Here is a 15,350-nt window from a genome sequence, read left to right as displayed (position 1 = left end):
TCACTTTGAAAACCATCACTTTATTATTGCAAAAATGAGGATGACATTGACAAATTAACATCATACAGCGATTCTAGGGTGTTCAAAGTACAAAAAAATGCTGAGAACCCAAAACACGTCATAGAACGATTTGGGACCAAAATTCCTCGCCACCTGTTGTTCATGTTCTTGTTTGTTGCGCCTGTTTCCTCAAAGCTAACTTTCTGAGCTAAAGTCTGTCATGTAAATGACCCTTCTCTACTCCTTTGGTTTCAGACAAGAGCCCCCAGATGAACGACTTCTTGCAGCAGATCAAGGGGACGCCCGAGCTGAACGCCATGTTCGACAACATTCAGAAAGACGCTCTCACCTCCACAGAGATCGTTTCCATGGATACCAGTTGAAGTCTCTCTCTGTGTGGCAGCTTGGCAACTGTCCTTAAAGTAGCCCTGCTCGGAAACGCGCGGTTGTCATGGTGATGCTCCATAGAGACAAACAAAGAGGAACTCTGGAGATTAGAAGGTCGTGTGGAGGTGAAGGTTAAACTCCCCGTGGTGCAGAGTGACTTCCCTTGGTGTTTAATAGCGGAAAATAATCTGTGAGGATTTTTGGAACTCACTTGTCGATTGGTCATTTGACAGATGCTTGATTGTCTATGATTGATCATTTGACAGATGTTTGTATAACTGTTGAGTGAATCTTTTGAAGAACTACCCAGCCTGTGAGATTGAAATAACTTTGTTGCGCTGTGTGATTGATGTTTGCATTAAGCAGAAGCACTAGGGTTGCCTCTGTGATTGGCATTAACAACTGCCTGTAAGATAATTCATTGTCACAGCTCCAGAATTATAAAGAGAGTGAGAGAAGTGTGGGAAGGGGTGGGTGGAACAGAGTGAGAGAAGTGTGGGAAGGGGTGGGTGGAAGAGAGCGTGTTAATGAAAGACAAACAATGAAAGTTGTAAAACAGGTGAACTTGCTCTCTTGTTCTTTTTTGCTGCTGCACTGACATTGTACCATTTTCATGAAACTAATATTTTGACACTGTACAGTGTCAACTGTACCGCAATGTTAAGATTGTGATGTCTTCACAATGTAAGATGCCTGTTTGAAGCAGGATTTTCAGTCGGATGGGAGAATCAAAGTCGAGATGTGTCCTCGGTGCTGCATGGGTCACATTCACAGTCATTACAACCTTCCGACGGGCGCAATGGCTTGGCGGTAAGACGCCGGCCTCCAAAGCGGAAGGTCGTGGTTTCGAATCCCGGCCGCACCTGATAGGTTAAGCTGGAGATTTTTCCGATCTCCCAGGTCAACTTATGTGCAGACCTGCTTGTGCCTTATCCCCCTTCATGTGTACACGCAAGCATAAACCAAGTGCGCACGGAAAAGATCATGTAATCCATGTCGGAGTTCGGTGGGTTATAGAAACACAAATATACCCAGCATTCTTCCTCCGAAATGGCGGGGGAAAAAACTGTCATACACGTACAAATCCGTGGGAGTTTCAGCCCACGAACCCAGAAGAAGATTACAACCTTTCTTCTTTCAAACCTCCATTGTAGTTATTTTAAATTTGAAAAACAGACCCATCTATATTGATTTGGAAGTGGCAAGCCTCACCCTGTGTGTGCAAGTCATTGCATTTACTCATTTAGTTCAGGTTTGAGATAAAGTAAGCAGATATTTCAATTTTTGCCTTATGTTTGATTTGTGAAACTTTATTTTCTCCTTTTTACATTTAGTCAAGTTATGACTAAATGTTTTAACATCGAGGGGGGAATCGAGACGAGGGTCGTGGTGTATGTGCGTGTGTCTGTGTGTGTGTGTGTGTGTGTAGAGCGATTCAGACTAAACTACTGGACCGATCTTTATGAAATTTGACATGAGAGTTCCTGGGTATGAAATCCCCGAACGTTTTTTTCCTTTTTTTGATAAATGTCTTTGATGACGTCATATCCGGCTTTTCGTGAAAGTTGAGGCGGCACTGTCACGCCCTCATTTTTCAACCAAATTGGTTGAAATTTTGGTCAAGTAATCTTCGACGAAGCCAGGACTTCGGTATTGCATTTCAGCTTGGTGGCTTAAAAATTAATTAATGACTTTGGTCATTAAAAATCGGAAAATTGTAAAAAAAAAAAATAAAAATGTATAAAACGATCCTAATTTACGTTCATCTTATTCTCCATCATTTGCTGATTCCAAAAACATATAAATATGTTATATTTGGATTAAAAACAAGCTCTGAAAATTAAATATATAAAAATTATTATCAAAATTAAATTGTCGAAATCAATTTAAAAACACTTTCATCTTATTCCTTGTCGGTTCTTGATTCCAAAAACATATAGATATGATATGTTTGGATTAAAAACACGCTCAGAAAGTTATAACAAAGAGAGATACAGAAACGCGTGCTATCCTTCTTAGCGCAACTACTACCCCGCTCTTCTTGTCAATTTCACTGCCTTTGCCATGAGCGGTGGACTGACGATGCTACGAGTATACGGTCTTGCTGAAAAATGGCATTGCGTTCAGTTTCATTCTGTGAGTTCGACAGCTACTTGACTAAATGTTGTATTTTCGCCTTACGCGACTTGTTGACTATTCCATTCTCATACCTACATTTGATGTATGAAGCAGCAACAGGTTCGCTACTCTTGTCAGAAAATATCGGAGTTATCTTACAAGTGACAACATTATTGTTTAAAGCAGTATGATAATGAGTTAGGGCTATTAGTTGAAATCGAGCAAGTATGACCTTTATTGCTAAAGATCTCCTGGTTTTGTTTCGGAGTAATTTATCTGAGTAAGTATGTTTTGTTGCGATTGATGTTGGATTCCTGTTATACATTTTCTTTAGTGTGATATCACTGAATTTTGTTTTTATTGTTATTAGGAATAGAAGGGAGAGGTAATCAGTGCTGAAACATGTCAGTGAAGCTGGATTACAAATATATTACAGGCATGTCACAGATTTATTTTCATCAACAAATTTTCCCAAATGGCCATAAGATTTTTGGTGTTTGGCGGAAGTTTTAAGGCCTCACCTTTCCCCAACCCCCCGCGGGTTAGGGGGAAGAATTTACCCGATGCTCCCCAGCATGTCGTAAGAGGCGACTAACGGATTCTGTTTCTCCTTTTACCCTTGTTAAGTGTTTCTTGTATAGAATATAGTCAATGTTTGTAAAGATTTTAGTGAAGCAGTATGTAAGAAATGTTAAGTCCTTTGTACTGGAAACTTGCATTCTCCCAGTAAGGTCATATATTGTACTACGTTGCAAGCCCCTGGAGCAATTATTTGATTAGTGCTTTTGTGAACAAGAAACAATTAACAAGTGGCTCTATCCCATCTCCCCACACCCCCTTTCCCCGTCGCGATATAACCTTCGTTAAACACCAAATAAAGAAAGAAACACCTTTCCCCAAATGCTATTAAAAATACCAAAAGAACATTAAGGTTATTGGCAATTTGAAAGAAGGTTTTTTTCACTACCCCTGCCAGAGAACATCCCAGCTCAAATGAAGGTTTCCTCTGAAAATGGAGTATGGCGGGGTAAAAACGATCATACACGTACAAACCCTCGTGTGCAAATTTACACACAAATGAATGTGGGGGTGTTAGCCCAGGAATGCAGAAGAAGAAGAAATAAGTGGTTGACTTTGTATTTTTGTAAAAGAGTGAATAGAATAAAACCAACTATATGTGTCATACCACACTGGTACACACACTATCTAAATAACTACCATTAGGTATGACTCATTAATATTTGCTTGAGTGTGTGAGTTGTTCACAGAATGTCTGAGTGACTGATTGATTTGGTTCCCTGTGTTTAGTATTGTGCTTAATTGATTAATTAATTGTTAATTGCGAGTTAGTATCCGTCGAGCTCCTGTCTCTTGCAGCGAAGGAGCCGTGCTGGTATGGAAAGTTTTCTTGGCTTTTTCAACAGAAAGCGGATTATAACTTTGTTTACTGCATGTTGGTGTCTCTTGTGGTTTTGACTGGATGTTGCCATGTGTGAAATTGCTGATATTGCATTTTGTATGCAGAGCCACACACACACACACACACACACACGCACACACAACCATTTTGCTTGCACATAATCCGGTGAGCAGAGGATATGTATTATAAGCACTGACACCAACACATTATTCATACATATGTGCCATTAATGAAGAACAGTTTTATAACTGTTGCAGACACACACACACACACACACACACTTTCTTTTACCATCAACATCATTTTGTTGTTAAAGAAATAACTTTCACAGGAGTTACCTCCCTTATTGGGAACATTCTAGATACTTGAGCAGTCAGGACCCGGCTGGTGTTTCTGATCTCCCCATCAGAGTTACCTCCCTTAATGTATAACCAAGTAATAGTTACCTCCCTCCGGAACTGTCCGGTCTTTTTTTCTTTCTTACTTTCTTCCCGTCATAGGAGCAATAGAGAGTCTCTAATATCACACACACACACACTTACATCTATTTTTATCTACTATATATATATATATAGATTATTTAAATTGTATTTTAATTAACTTGACTTCTAATTCTATTTCTTCTTGTTATTAATCAAGTTACCCTCAATGGGCGAGGGCCGGATGAAAAAAAGCATGTTTACATTGCTTATTCTGTTGCCCTAGTTCAATTCAATTCAATTCAATTCTCTCTCTCTCTCCTCCCGTCCTACCCCCCCCCTCCCACCTACCCCACTGTACGAGAGAGAGACATCCTCAAAGTCGGGACAACTTTTTCAAGGTGGGGCTGGAACGTTCCCCGATCTGAGACTGATGCTTCACTGGTGACTCCAACTCCCTGTAATACAACAACGACTGTTTCAAGCTTCCGTCCGGCATCCGAGCGCTCATGGGAAGGAACCCAACCCTCTGGAACCCGGCTCGGTCCAGGATTTTGCAAATGCCGATGTTGTCTTTGAAGGTATCGCTGTAGACGCTGATGTAGCCGAGCCGGGCGGAGATTTGCTTCATCATCCGCAAGCAGAACTCACCGATGCCTTTCATGCGTTCCTCGCGCTTGACCACGAGATAGCCGTCTGCCACGGTGCCTTGCCCGCGGTAAAACTTGCTGTCCACAATGACGAAAGCGGCGATGGGATTCCCCATGGTGGAGCCCTGCGCGCAGATTTTGAACATTTTACCGTTCTCCGACTGCACCACTTTCAGGAAGTATTTCTCCGTGGGGAATTCATCGACGCCGAAACCTTCACCGCGTAACGCCGCCTCTTGGACCAGGTTGAAGACTTCGCTGACCTGGTAGTCTGTCACCATGGAGACAGTCACGTGACAGCCGTTGGGAAGCGTGGCGTGGAGAGGTAGGAACATGGCGGAAGTGGTGGTGGTGGTGGTTGTCAATGTTGTTGGTGGTGATGTGGATCTTGGCGACGTGGTTGCTGCTGTCTCTGACGCTGGTGGTGGTGGTGTCGCTGTTGTCTGCCGGCTTCTCACCATCATTCACCTGCACCGGATGCGCCGAAGTAGTCCGCCTGGAACACGCAGTTAGAATCGGTAAAAGCCCCTTTCACACTGCCTTAAACAAAACTGCGGATAGCTGTGGACGGCACTGACTCTGACTGACTCGGTTTGATATGCACGAGGAAAACAAGGAATGACTGTCCTTTTAGTCAAGTTTTGACTAAATGTTTTAACGTAGAGGGGGGAATCGAGACGAGGGTCGTGGTGTGTGTGTGTGTGTGTGTAGAGCGATTTCTTTGTTTGTTTATTTGTTGCTTAACGTCCAGCCGACTACGCAGAGCCATATCAGGACGAGGAAGGGGGGGTGAAAAGGGCCACTTGTCAAGCGATTCCTGTTTACAAATGCACTAACCCATTACTTGTGTCCCAACAGGCTTTAGTAAAACTAAATTAATACCTACTGGAAGATTACCAGTTTTCAGTATGTTAAAATAGGCTTAACCTATCTACTGCTGGACTTACATCAGAACACTAACAGATTAAACTATACATGAATCGCGAGACAAGCGGCAAGAGAAGAGATTTTTGGAAAAAATACAGGTGAATGAGCAAGAAGGCAGAAAAAAGAAAAGAATTCATGAAGAAAAAGAGAGGTGTAGAGCGATTCAGAGAAAACTACTGGACCGATCTTCATGAAACTTGACATGAGAGATCCTGAGTATAGTATCTCCAGACGTTGTTTTCATTTTTTTTGATAAATGTCTTTGATGACGTCATATCCGGCTTTTCGTGAAAGTTGAGGCGGCACTGTCACGCTCTCATTTTTCAACCAAATTGGTTGAAATTTTCGTCAAGTAATCTTCGACGAAGCCCGGACTTTGGTATTGCATTTCAGCTTGGGGGTCATTCTCCAAAGCTGCGTACCGCCGATACCACTTCTAAAAATAGATGCAATGTGAACAAAGTTTAAAACTTTTTCCAATTTTTTTGTGTGCAGACTATAGAAGAATATTGTAAGAGACAATATTTAACTATTTTTGTTTCAAAATGTTGGTCTGTGTTTACTCAGTTGAATGAATGGTGTTCATTCGTTTGCAAAAAATGGGTGGTCGTTTTGTGACATGAAAAAGCTGACTGAAAGTGTTGGTCAGCAAACTGAACAGAATCATTATAACTGATCGTTTCCAGCATAACATTATCATGTGATGTTACTTTTCTCATGCTGTGAAAGTTTGTTTTAAAAATATTTGTTAATCTTGCCAAAATTGGCATTCTTCTTTACGATCAACAACGTAACACTCTGTTTCCCACATGCACACGCTTTGTTTTGCAACCATACAGCAAGCTCCGAAATCTGGGTGGTACTACTTTTTGTCTCGAACACATGTCCACTGTGTTCCTTGTGTGTACGCGCAATGAGAAACACTAAGGTTGAGCTAACAAAAAATATTTCGTTGTGTAATGCTATTACCCAGTTTTGTTTCCAGTTTCTGATGTTACGGTTGTTATCAAAACATTTTACTAGATCGTACAAAAGACAAAATATTTCAGAACTATTTTGACACACATTCCCTCTACTACCAAGCGGAAGGATATAATGCACTTCGGCTGACCACGCGGTTTACATCGCCAGCGAGATTCAGTTTGAATTTGGGTTCTGATTGTGTTGCATGTGTGACGTTGTTATCCCGACACTTCTGTGCTGATCTAAAGGTAGGTTTACAGCAAATTCTATGCATATAAATGCTTATGCATTGTTTAAATAAATAACTGTATGATTGTTCTTTACGTTCGGCTAAGATGAGTGTGCTCTTGACTTGACAAAATACCGAACTTGATCTGAACGCAGTTTCATACTTGATTTCAGCAGTCAGTAAATTTTTGGATCTCCGGCGAAACTTTTCAAACTTGTGCTCCGATACTTTTTGTAACAATAGATAGCATTTTTTTTGGTGCAGATTTTGCTTCTGTAACTTTTCAACAGTATTATTCATATACGCGCCTTGATTGAATACTTTCTTGCTTCGATTTAAAATTTCTCATCAACCTCGTAACGAGGCCTCGGAAGACCGGATGGCTGACAGTCTCCCGATTCTTTGTGACGAAGTTAGCCCGATTGTAGGGTATTAAATCGGACACACAATCTTTTTCAGAAGCCAAACGTGTATCAATCACGGCTGTATTTTATGTTGTTTTTAACTTCAAAAAACTGTTCGGGAATTTGGGTGATTTATTAGATCTAGTGCGGTTGAAAATGGCCTCACAAGACTTGTAGGTATGTTACAAAGTGCGCACGCAGCTCAATTTTTGATGTCATTGTAAATGGCCCCCCATTTTCTGATCACTCACACTGGCTCAGTTTTGGGGTCCTCTTTTCTATTCTTTTCCAAATTTACATCACATGGGCACCCTGTCGATGACGTAGAGCACATTCTTGACTTTAAGATTGAAAGATGGCGAGTCCAACACTGTCGAGCTCGCCGGCCAGAATATCGGGCGAAGAAGACACACAAGAGGTACTTTTATAAAACAATTTATGGCCTTTGAACTCTTATGAGACCCCCTCTGAACAGTTAGTTTGACCATTTTCCTGCTGTTTCCCAAAGTTTCAAGTCGATAAAGCGATGCGAAGTACCTTTTAACGGATGCGCCGCTTTGCGCCCGGATTGTCACCCATTTTGTATTCACATCCAACATGGCGGTCGGTAAAGTTCGTCTGCTCTCAGTTTCATACTAACTTACTTTTTTTTTTATAGTTGTTTTAGAGCTCTGAACCTTTCTTTTGATACCAAATTGAACAATATTGATAAACAAATGTGTGAGTTACAGATAATTTTAGCTGAAAAATGTCAAAAAATTAATGGTTTCAATTTATCCTCTTTGCCTCTATTACGAATTTTATTACTTTAAAAATTCATAACTCGGGTTACACTTATCCAATCTCAAAGTTATATATACCATTGGAATGCTGATTTTTTGCTCTTTCAAGTGATATAGATCAAAATGTTAAATGAAGATTTTGAATTTTTTTGTAACAGATCTCGTTCGTAACTCGGAACCGTTAGAATGATGTTCTTCGTTACGATGTTGAAAAAGAGTCGTCAAAGTCGCTTTACAGTTTCGTGCAAGTTCTTAAAAACGGCAGTGTTTATTTCACTTCTTTAAAAGACATTTCTGCATTACTTTCGGGCAGTCGAGAGGCTACTATTTTGCAGCGTTGTTTTGATTTGTGTTTCTTCATTGTCAACGTCACGCGGACCCGACTCGTCGCCATCTTTGTAACGATGCTGATGCGATGTCAAAAGATTGCCGTGTGCTTGAATCTTTTTTTATTTAGCCTTTTGATTTCAAAGAATAATCCGGTTTTTTTTTCTTTGTGTATTGTTCTGAAAGTGCTGAACCAGTCGCCTGTCTACCCTGCCCCTAACCAGTCGCCTGACGGTCCTGCCCCAGACAAGTCACCTGTCTACCCTGCTCCAGACAAGTCACCTGTCTACCCTGCTCCAGACAAGTCACCTGTCTACCCTGCTCCAGACAAGTCACCTGTCTACCCTGCCCCTAACCAGTCGCCTGACGGTCCTGCCCCAGACAAGTCACCTGTCTACCCTGCTCCAGACAAGTCACCTGTCTACCCTGCTCCAGACAAGTCACCTGACGGTCCTGCCCCAGACAAGTCACCTGTCTACCCTGCTCCAGACAAGTCACCTGTCTACCCTGCCCCAGACAAGTCACCTGACGGTCCTGCCCCAGACAAGTCACCTGTCTACCCTGCTCCAGACAAGTCACCTGACGGTCCTGCCCCAGACAAGTCACCTGTCTACCTTGCTCCAGACAAGTCACCTGTCTACCCTGCTCCAGACAAGTCACCTGACGGTCCTGCCCCAGACAAGTCACCTGTCTACCCTGCTCCAGACAAGTCACCTGTCTACCCTGCTCCAGACAAGTCACCTGACGGTCCTGCCCCAGACAAGTCACCTGTCTACCCTGCTCCAGACAAGTCACCTGACGGTCCTGCCCCAGACAAGTCGCCTGACTGCCCTGCCCAAGACCAGTGACCCAGACCAGTCGCCTGTCTACCCTGACACAGACCAGTCGCCCGACTGCCCTTCCCTGCCCCCTTCAATCTCGCCAACCAATACTTCTCAAGTGAGTGAAGGATGCTTCATTGAAGTACCTTTGCTTGGTCGTCAGAGAACTGTCTTTTTCTACGCCAAAGTTATTGACGTTGACAGTAGTGGGGACCTGCTTCTTCACTATCCGAAGCTGAAGCCAGACACTAACAGTTATGTATGGGCAGACAAGGCATGGCTCCCTGCCAGCAGCGAGCACAAAGCTGTTCCAGCACCCAGACTAGCCCCTGGTCGAGGCATTGCATTTGTTTTTGACAAGTGAATGTTTTTTAGCCACATTAACTGACATTTCATACTGACTTTTTTCGTACATTCTTAGTATCATTTGTTTGCGGCCGCGGACCAAACTGGCGGTGTTTCCTACCAGGGTGGAGTGGGGAAGCAGGCGGCACTGCTACTCTCTTCGAAATGCTCCATCGCCCTTCGACGGGACTCATCTAATGCGACTATGGGCGCATCAAAACCCTAGCTCCGGGTGGGATCCCGGCAAATCCTCCCCCCTGTGCTCTCAGGGTAGGACGTATGGGCCATGAGCTAAGGGTGAGGCAACCCCGACAGAAACCTCGAGTGCTGAAGACGGAGGTACTGGGCTGCACGGCGCACTCTAATAAACCATGGTACCACGCATCAACGCCAACCACGGCGAACGCAAGAAGAAGAAGTATCATTTTTTTTTTTTTTTTTTTACTTTGACTTTCAAAACTTTCACTTTGCCCTTAGATTTTTTTTCCTTTCTTTTTATTGCAAGTAAATAATGGATAAAACAATATGTGTTATTAACATATTGTTGTGTGTTCCTTTCTTGGACTTGGATTTTGATTTTGGTTCACTTTCATCAACTATTTCAAATTATTCTCAGTTGAGTTGCCTTTGGGGTTCCATGCTACATGCTCATCAATATCTATTTGTTCTGATACTATTTTGCACTCTTGTTATTCTCATTACTGTTGGGGGAGTAACACTGGGAAATGTAACCAAAAAGATTAAGAGTTTGAAGAAAAGGATTTCAAGTTTCTTGTTTAGAGAATTTTTTTCTGATTTGTATTTTTGACTTTGGCCTCAAAATATGTTTTCTTTTAATCCTAATTTTGCATTGAATTAATTAATAAAGCAATAATTTATATTTATTAACCTGTTGTTCTGTGTTAGCATTTTGACTTGAATGTTGAGTGTGGTTCATTTTGATCAGATAAATCAAAGTACGCTTTGCCGAGTTGCTTTTTGGGTTCCATGTTACATCGGAGATGGTATTGCATAATCATCAATATCTATTTAGATAAAAGTAATTTGCACCATTTAAATTATCCACACTGTTTGGGGAGTGATACTGGTAAATGTTGATAAGGAAATGTTACAAAATATTAACAGATACTTTTATAGGAAAAACAGAATTGGTGTTGTTTTCTATTACAAAACTCACTTTAAAGTTTTTTTTATTAATTTTTCTTTTCTTTCAAGTTTTACTTTGGGAGGGTGTTGAGAGTAGTTGTTGCAGCAAAACTGCATAAAACAATGTTAAAAAAGAGAGAAAAACTGACTTTAGGAGATGTTTTTAGTGTGATTTTTGTTTCCATGTTACACGCGTTATTTTGTTTATTTATGAACTTTGTCATAACTTTATGCACAAAGTTATAACTGGATTAGCTTTTTTTTTACAACATCATGTGAAGAACATTTGTATCTTTCTATTTACATCTCATTTGAACTTTCTGGTGGGCATTTAATTTTTGACACCTATGTCACAGTATGAGACCCAGCTTTGGAGAATGACCCTTGGAGGCTTACAAATTAATTAATGAGTTTGCTCATTAAAGTTGTCATTACAATCGATTTTTCGCAAACAGATTTAAAATTGATTGCATCATATTCTTCATCAAATTCTGAATCAAAAATATATACATATGTCATGTTTACTCTTAAAATGTGATTACAATTAACGAAAATAGATTAATTAATCTTACGATTAAAATTTAAGAAATCGATCCAAAAATGTTTTCATCTTATTCTTTATCATTTCCTGATTCCAAAAACATATAGATATGATAGCTAGGTTGTATTAAAAACAAGCTCAGAAAGTTAACAAGAATACAGAAAAGCACGCTTTCCTGCTTAGGCCCAAAAAAACCAAGTCGCGTAGGGCGAAATTACTACATTTAGTCAAGCTGTGGAAGTCACTGAATGAAATTGAACATAGTCCGCCGCTAGTGCAAAAGGCAGTGAAAGTGACGAGCCTGTTTGGCGCGGTAGCGGTTGCGCTGTGCTTCATAGCACTCTTTACTGTACCTCTCTTCGTTTTAACTTTCTGAGCGTGTTTTTAATCCAAACATATCATATCTATATGTTTTTGGAATCAGGAACCGACAAGGAATAAGATGAAATTATTTTTAAATTGATTTTGAAAATTTAATTTTGATCATAATTTTTATTTTTTTTTATTTTTCAGAGCTTGTTTTTAATCCAAATATAACATATTTATATGTTTTTGGAATCAGAAAATGATGAAGAATAAGATGAACGTAAATTGGGATCGTTTTATACAATTTTGTTTTTTACAATTTTCAGATTTTTAATGACCAAAGTCATTAATTAATTTTTAAGCCACCAAGCTAAAATGCAATACCGAAGTCCGGCCTTCGTCGAAGATTGGTTGGCCAAAATTTCAATCAATTTGATTGAAAAATGAGGGTGTGACAGTGCCGCCTCAACTTTTACAAAAAGCCGGATATGACATCATCAAAGACATTTATCGAAAACATGAAAAAAACCGTCTGGGGATATCATACCCAGGAACTCTCGTGTCAAATTTCATAAAGATCGGTCCAGTAGTTTACTCTGAATCGCTCTACACACACACACACACACACACATTCACACATTCACCACGACCCTCGTCTCGATTCCCCCTCAATGTTAAAACATTTAGTCAAAACTTGACTAAATGTAAAAAGAGAGACAGACAGACAAACAAAGAGAGGTAGGGAGAGAGAAAGAGAGAGAGAGTAATTCTTCTGGAGTGCAAAAAAGGAGAAAGAGAGAGAGACAGACAGACAGAGAGAGGGAGAGAAAGAGAGAGAAGAGAGAGAGTAGTCACCGACAGAGAGGGGAAGATAAAAGAAACAAGAAATTCCTACGTGGTAGGAAAAACACCCCCGTCAAAGGGAAATAATCTTCTCAGTTGGTGGCAGTGACTGAGTGAGAATGGTTATTTCCCTTTGACCATGAAGATGTCCCTCCATAAGTCCTTGTATAATTTTAATCCACCAATAACTCCCTAACCGTGTGTTTGACTGGTCCCAATTTTTGTAAGGACCGTCTCAGGGATGTATAGAACCTGTTCACCAAGTTTGGTGACGATCGGTCCGTTTATTCTTGAGATCTATATGCGAACACAAACAAACAAACAAAGACATCGAGCGAAACCTATACACACCCCTATACCGGGGGTGTAATGAAGAAAATCCGCTTGTGCCACGATATTGGAGTGCAAAATAGAGCGAGAGAGAGACAGACAGAGGGAGAGAGAGAGCGTGGTGACACGGGGTGGGACATGGTTACCGTGTGTGTGTGTGTGTGTGTGTGTGTGCGTGTCACGTGTCACGTGTGTGCGTGCGCACGCGTGTATTTGTGCATGCGTGTGTAAGTGTGTAAGAGTGAGAAAGACAAGTTGTTGTCACATCCTTACGCCATAATAAGTTATCACCTGTGACACCTTACTGTTTGGGACCGGAGGCGAGAGGGAATCACCTTACCTTTTCTTTTCATGTTTGCTAGTGTGTGTGTTTGCAAAAGTAAATTTTAAGGGTCTTAATTGCCTATATTGGACATGAATTGGTTTATACGATTCGAGTTTTTACGCCCTCACGGCTTTTGATGTATGCGTGTTTAGGTGGTATCAGCCATCTGCACTTATGGTAGAATGACCACCTTTAACATGCCATTGTGGTGACACGGGGGTGAGAGATGGATACCGTCTCTGTCTGCACATAAAGTTGACCCGTGTCCGTCCCGGCCCGGATTCGAACCAGCGACCTTTCGATCACAAGTCCAGTGCTCTACCACCTGAGCTACCCGGGCCCCCTGTGTGATTGCTCAACCTGTAAGTTGTTATATATGCCACCTTTTTATTGCCACCGATACGCTCTAAATATCATGAAAAGGAAAAGTAAGGACATTGGCAATCTACACATAAGAAGAGCGGTGAATAGTCTTGTAAAGCCTGGTGTCGTATTTGCAAGGAGAATTTTCAGTAAACGTAAAATAGTTATCCCAGTGTGTGTGTGTGACGGTGTGTGTGTGTGTGTGTGAGAAAGAGATAGGGAAACGTGTGTGTGTGGGGAGGGGGGAGTGCGTTTGTGTGCACATGTGTGTGTGTGTGTGTGCAAGAGAGAGATAGAGAGAGTGTTTGTTGGTGCTTTGTGTATGTGTGTGTATATGTATGTGTGTGTGTAAGAGAGAGAGAGAGACTGTGTGTGTATGTGTGTGCGTTTGTGTATGTGTGTTTGTTTGTAAACTGGTGTGTGTTCGTCTGTCAATGTGCGTATGAGTGTGTGTTTTGTGTGTACATACACTCAGTCTCACACATGCACACAGAAGCGCACACACACATGCAAACACAGAATCGGTAGATCGCTCTTTCTCTCTGAAACAAACAAAATCGAAAAAGACGTTGGTATGGCACGTTTCATGATATTGAGGATTGCAGTTTCCCCCTCACACACAATATTCCAAAATAATAAATAGTCAAACAGGGGCCAAAAAACAGTTTGCACCAAGAGTTCAACTTTTTATCTATCCAAAACAGTAAAAAAAATTATATGAACATTCGTATTTCCAAGATGATTGGTGTTCCAAGACGCTATATCCTAAAAACCCCAAAACATGCTTTTACAACTTCATTGCATAATAACTGCCCAAAGGTGCTGTTTAAAGCAACCATTGATAATAATTTTTAACATACTCCTTGAACACATTAAGAAAAATGGTTAACTTGCAAATAACGGGACAGCATTGATCAGAACAATGGTAAGATAAAGGACGCTACTTATATTTTGTACATTTTTTTATCTTTATCGTTTCCTGTAGACCTCAGAAGTTCTAGCCAGCTTAAGAAATCATTCTAAAATCGAAAAACAAACATCTATACATTTTGTACGCAAAGTAGATTGATATTTGACACAGTCACACAGACATACGTGGGCTATGGGGCAACCCTACCCCCTAAATTTGAAAACGGGGTCAATTTCTTAACTGCATGCATTCAGCAAAACAATCCCTAAAATTATTTTTTTTTTTCACAAATGAACTTATGACTTTAGAAAAGCATTCAAAAATGCATATATACAACGCTTTTTCTTTGGTCCCAATTCAAGGGGGTGTGCTATTCTCAGGTAACACTGTGAACGCTTAAATGAGACTTGGTCACATGTCAAAAAAAGTAATCCCCCCTGTTGGTCATGGTTGGTTGGTGGGATTTTTTTTATCTGAACCATTGGCAAGCATGAAATGTCATCAACATTAGGAAAGACATAGTATCTCCCATTGTCTTTTGCGCGCAAACACTTCACACAGATCTCCTCTCGATCTGGCCCATCGGGGAAATGGGTTGACTTGGGGATGATCACCGCCCTGTATCTCTCCACCTTTCCATCCATGCTGACAAAGTCAGCGGTCACAAAGTCCCCAACTTGAATGTCTCACTGTGGGACAAAGAACCTGGTTTTCACGACTGGCACCACATGGTTGGCTGACCACGCGGCATCCAGTGGCGTGTTGTGGGTAGACGTCAATTGGACATAAATTGG

The 15,350-nt window shown here is 41.1% G+C and overlaps 2 protein-coding genes and 1 long non-coding RNA gene across 5 annotated transcripts in view; 1 reads left to right on the top strand and 2 right to left on the bottom strand.

Annotated features, from left to right (window-relative positions):
* The window catches only part of LOC138979966 (cullin-associated NEDD8-dissociated protein 1-like), a 47,846-nt gene extending 43,889 nt beyond the window's left edge, over positions 1–3,957 (top strand). For both annotated transcript variants that reach the window (XM_070352731.1, XM_070352730.1), the window contains exon 33: positions 256–3,957. In XM_070352731.1, coding sequence (XP_070208832.1) covers positions 256–383 — 128 coding nt within the window. In that variant the 3' untranslated portion in view covers positions 384–3,957. The remainder of the gene's footprint in view (positions 1–255) is intronic.
* Positions 1–15,350, bottom strand: part of LOC138979973 (uncharacterized) — a 326,270-nt gene that overhangs the window by 67,959 nt on the left and 242,961 nt on the right. The window lies entirely within an intron of this gene.
* Positions 4,087–15,350, bottom strand: part of LOC138979970 (uncharacterized) — a 71,749-nt gene continuing 60,485 nt past the window's right edge. The window contains exons 1-2 of one of the 2 annotated variants that reach the window (XM_070352736.1): positions 8,055–8,881; positions 4,087–5,490 (exon numbers count right to left, since the gene is read on the bottom strand). In XM_070352736.1, coding sequence (XP_070208837.1) covers positions 4,721–5,458 — 738 coding nt within the window. In that variant the 5' untranslated portion in view covers positions 5,459–5,490; positions 8,055–8,881 and the 3' untranslated portion in view covers positions 4,087–4,720. Of the gene's footprint in view, positions 5,491–8,054; positions 8,882–15,350 lie in introns of those variants that run through there. The other variant, XM_070352737.1, reaches the window with a different exon arrangement.

Source organism: Littorina saxatilis, linkage group LG11, assembly GCF_037325665.1.
Source record: "Littorina saxatilis isolate snail1 linkage group LG11, US_GU_Lsax_2.0, whole genome shotgun sequence".
Taxonomy (NCBI): Eukaryota; Metazoa; Mollusca; class Gastropoda; order Littorinimorpha; family Littorinidae; genus Littorina; species Littorina saxatilis.
This window is presented reverse-complemented; position numbering and strand designations above follow the sequence as displayed.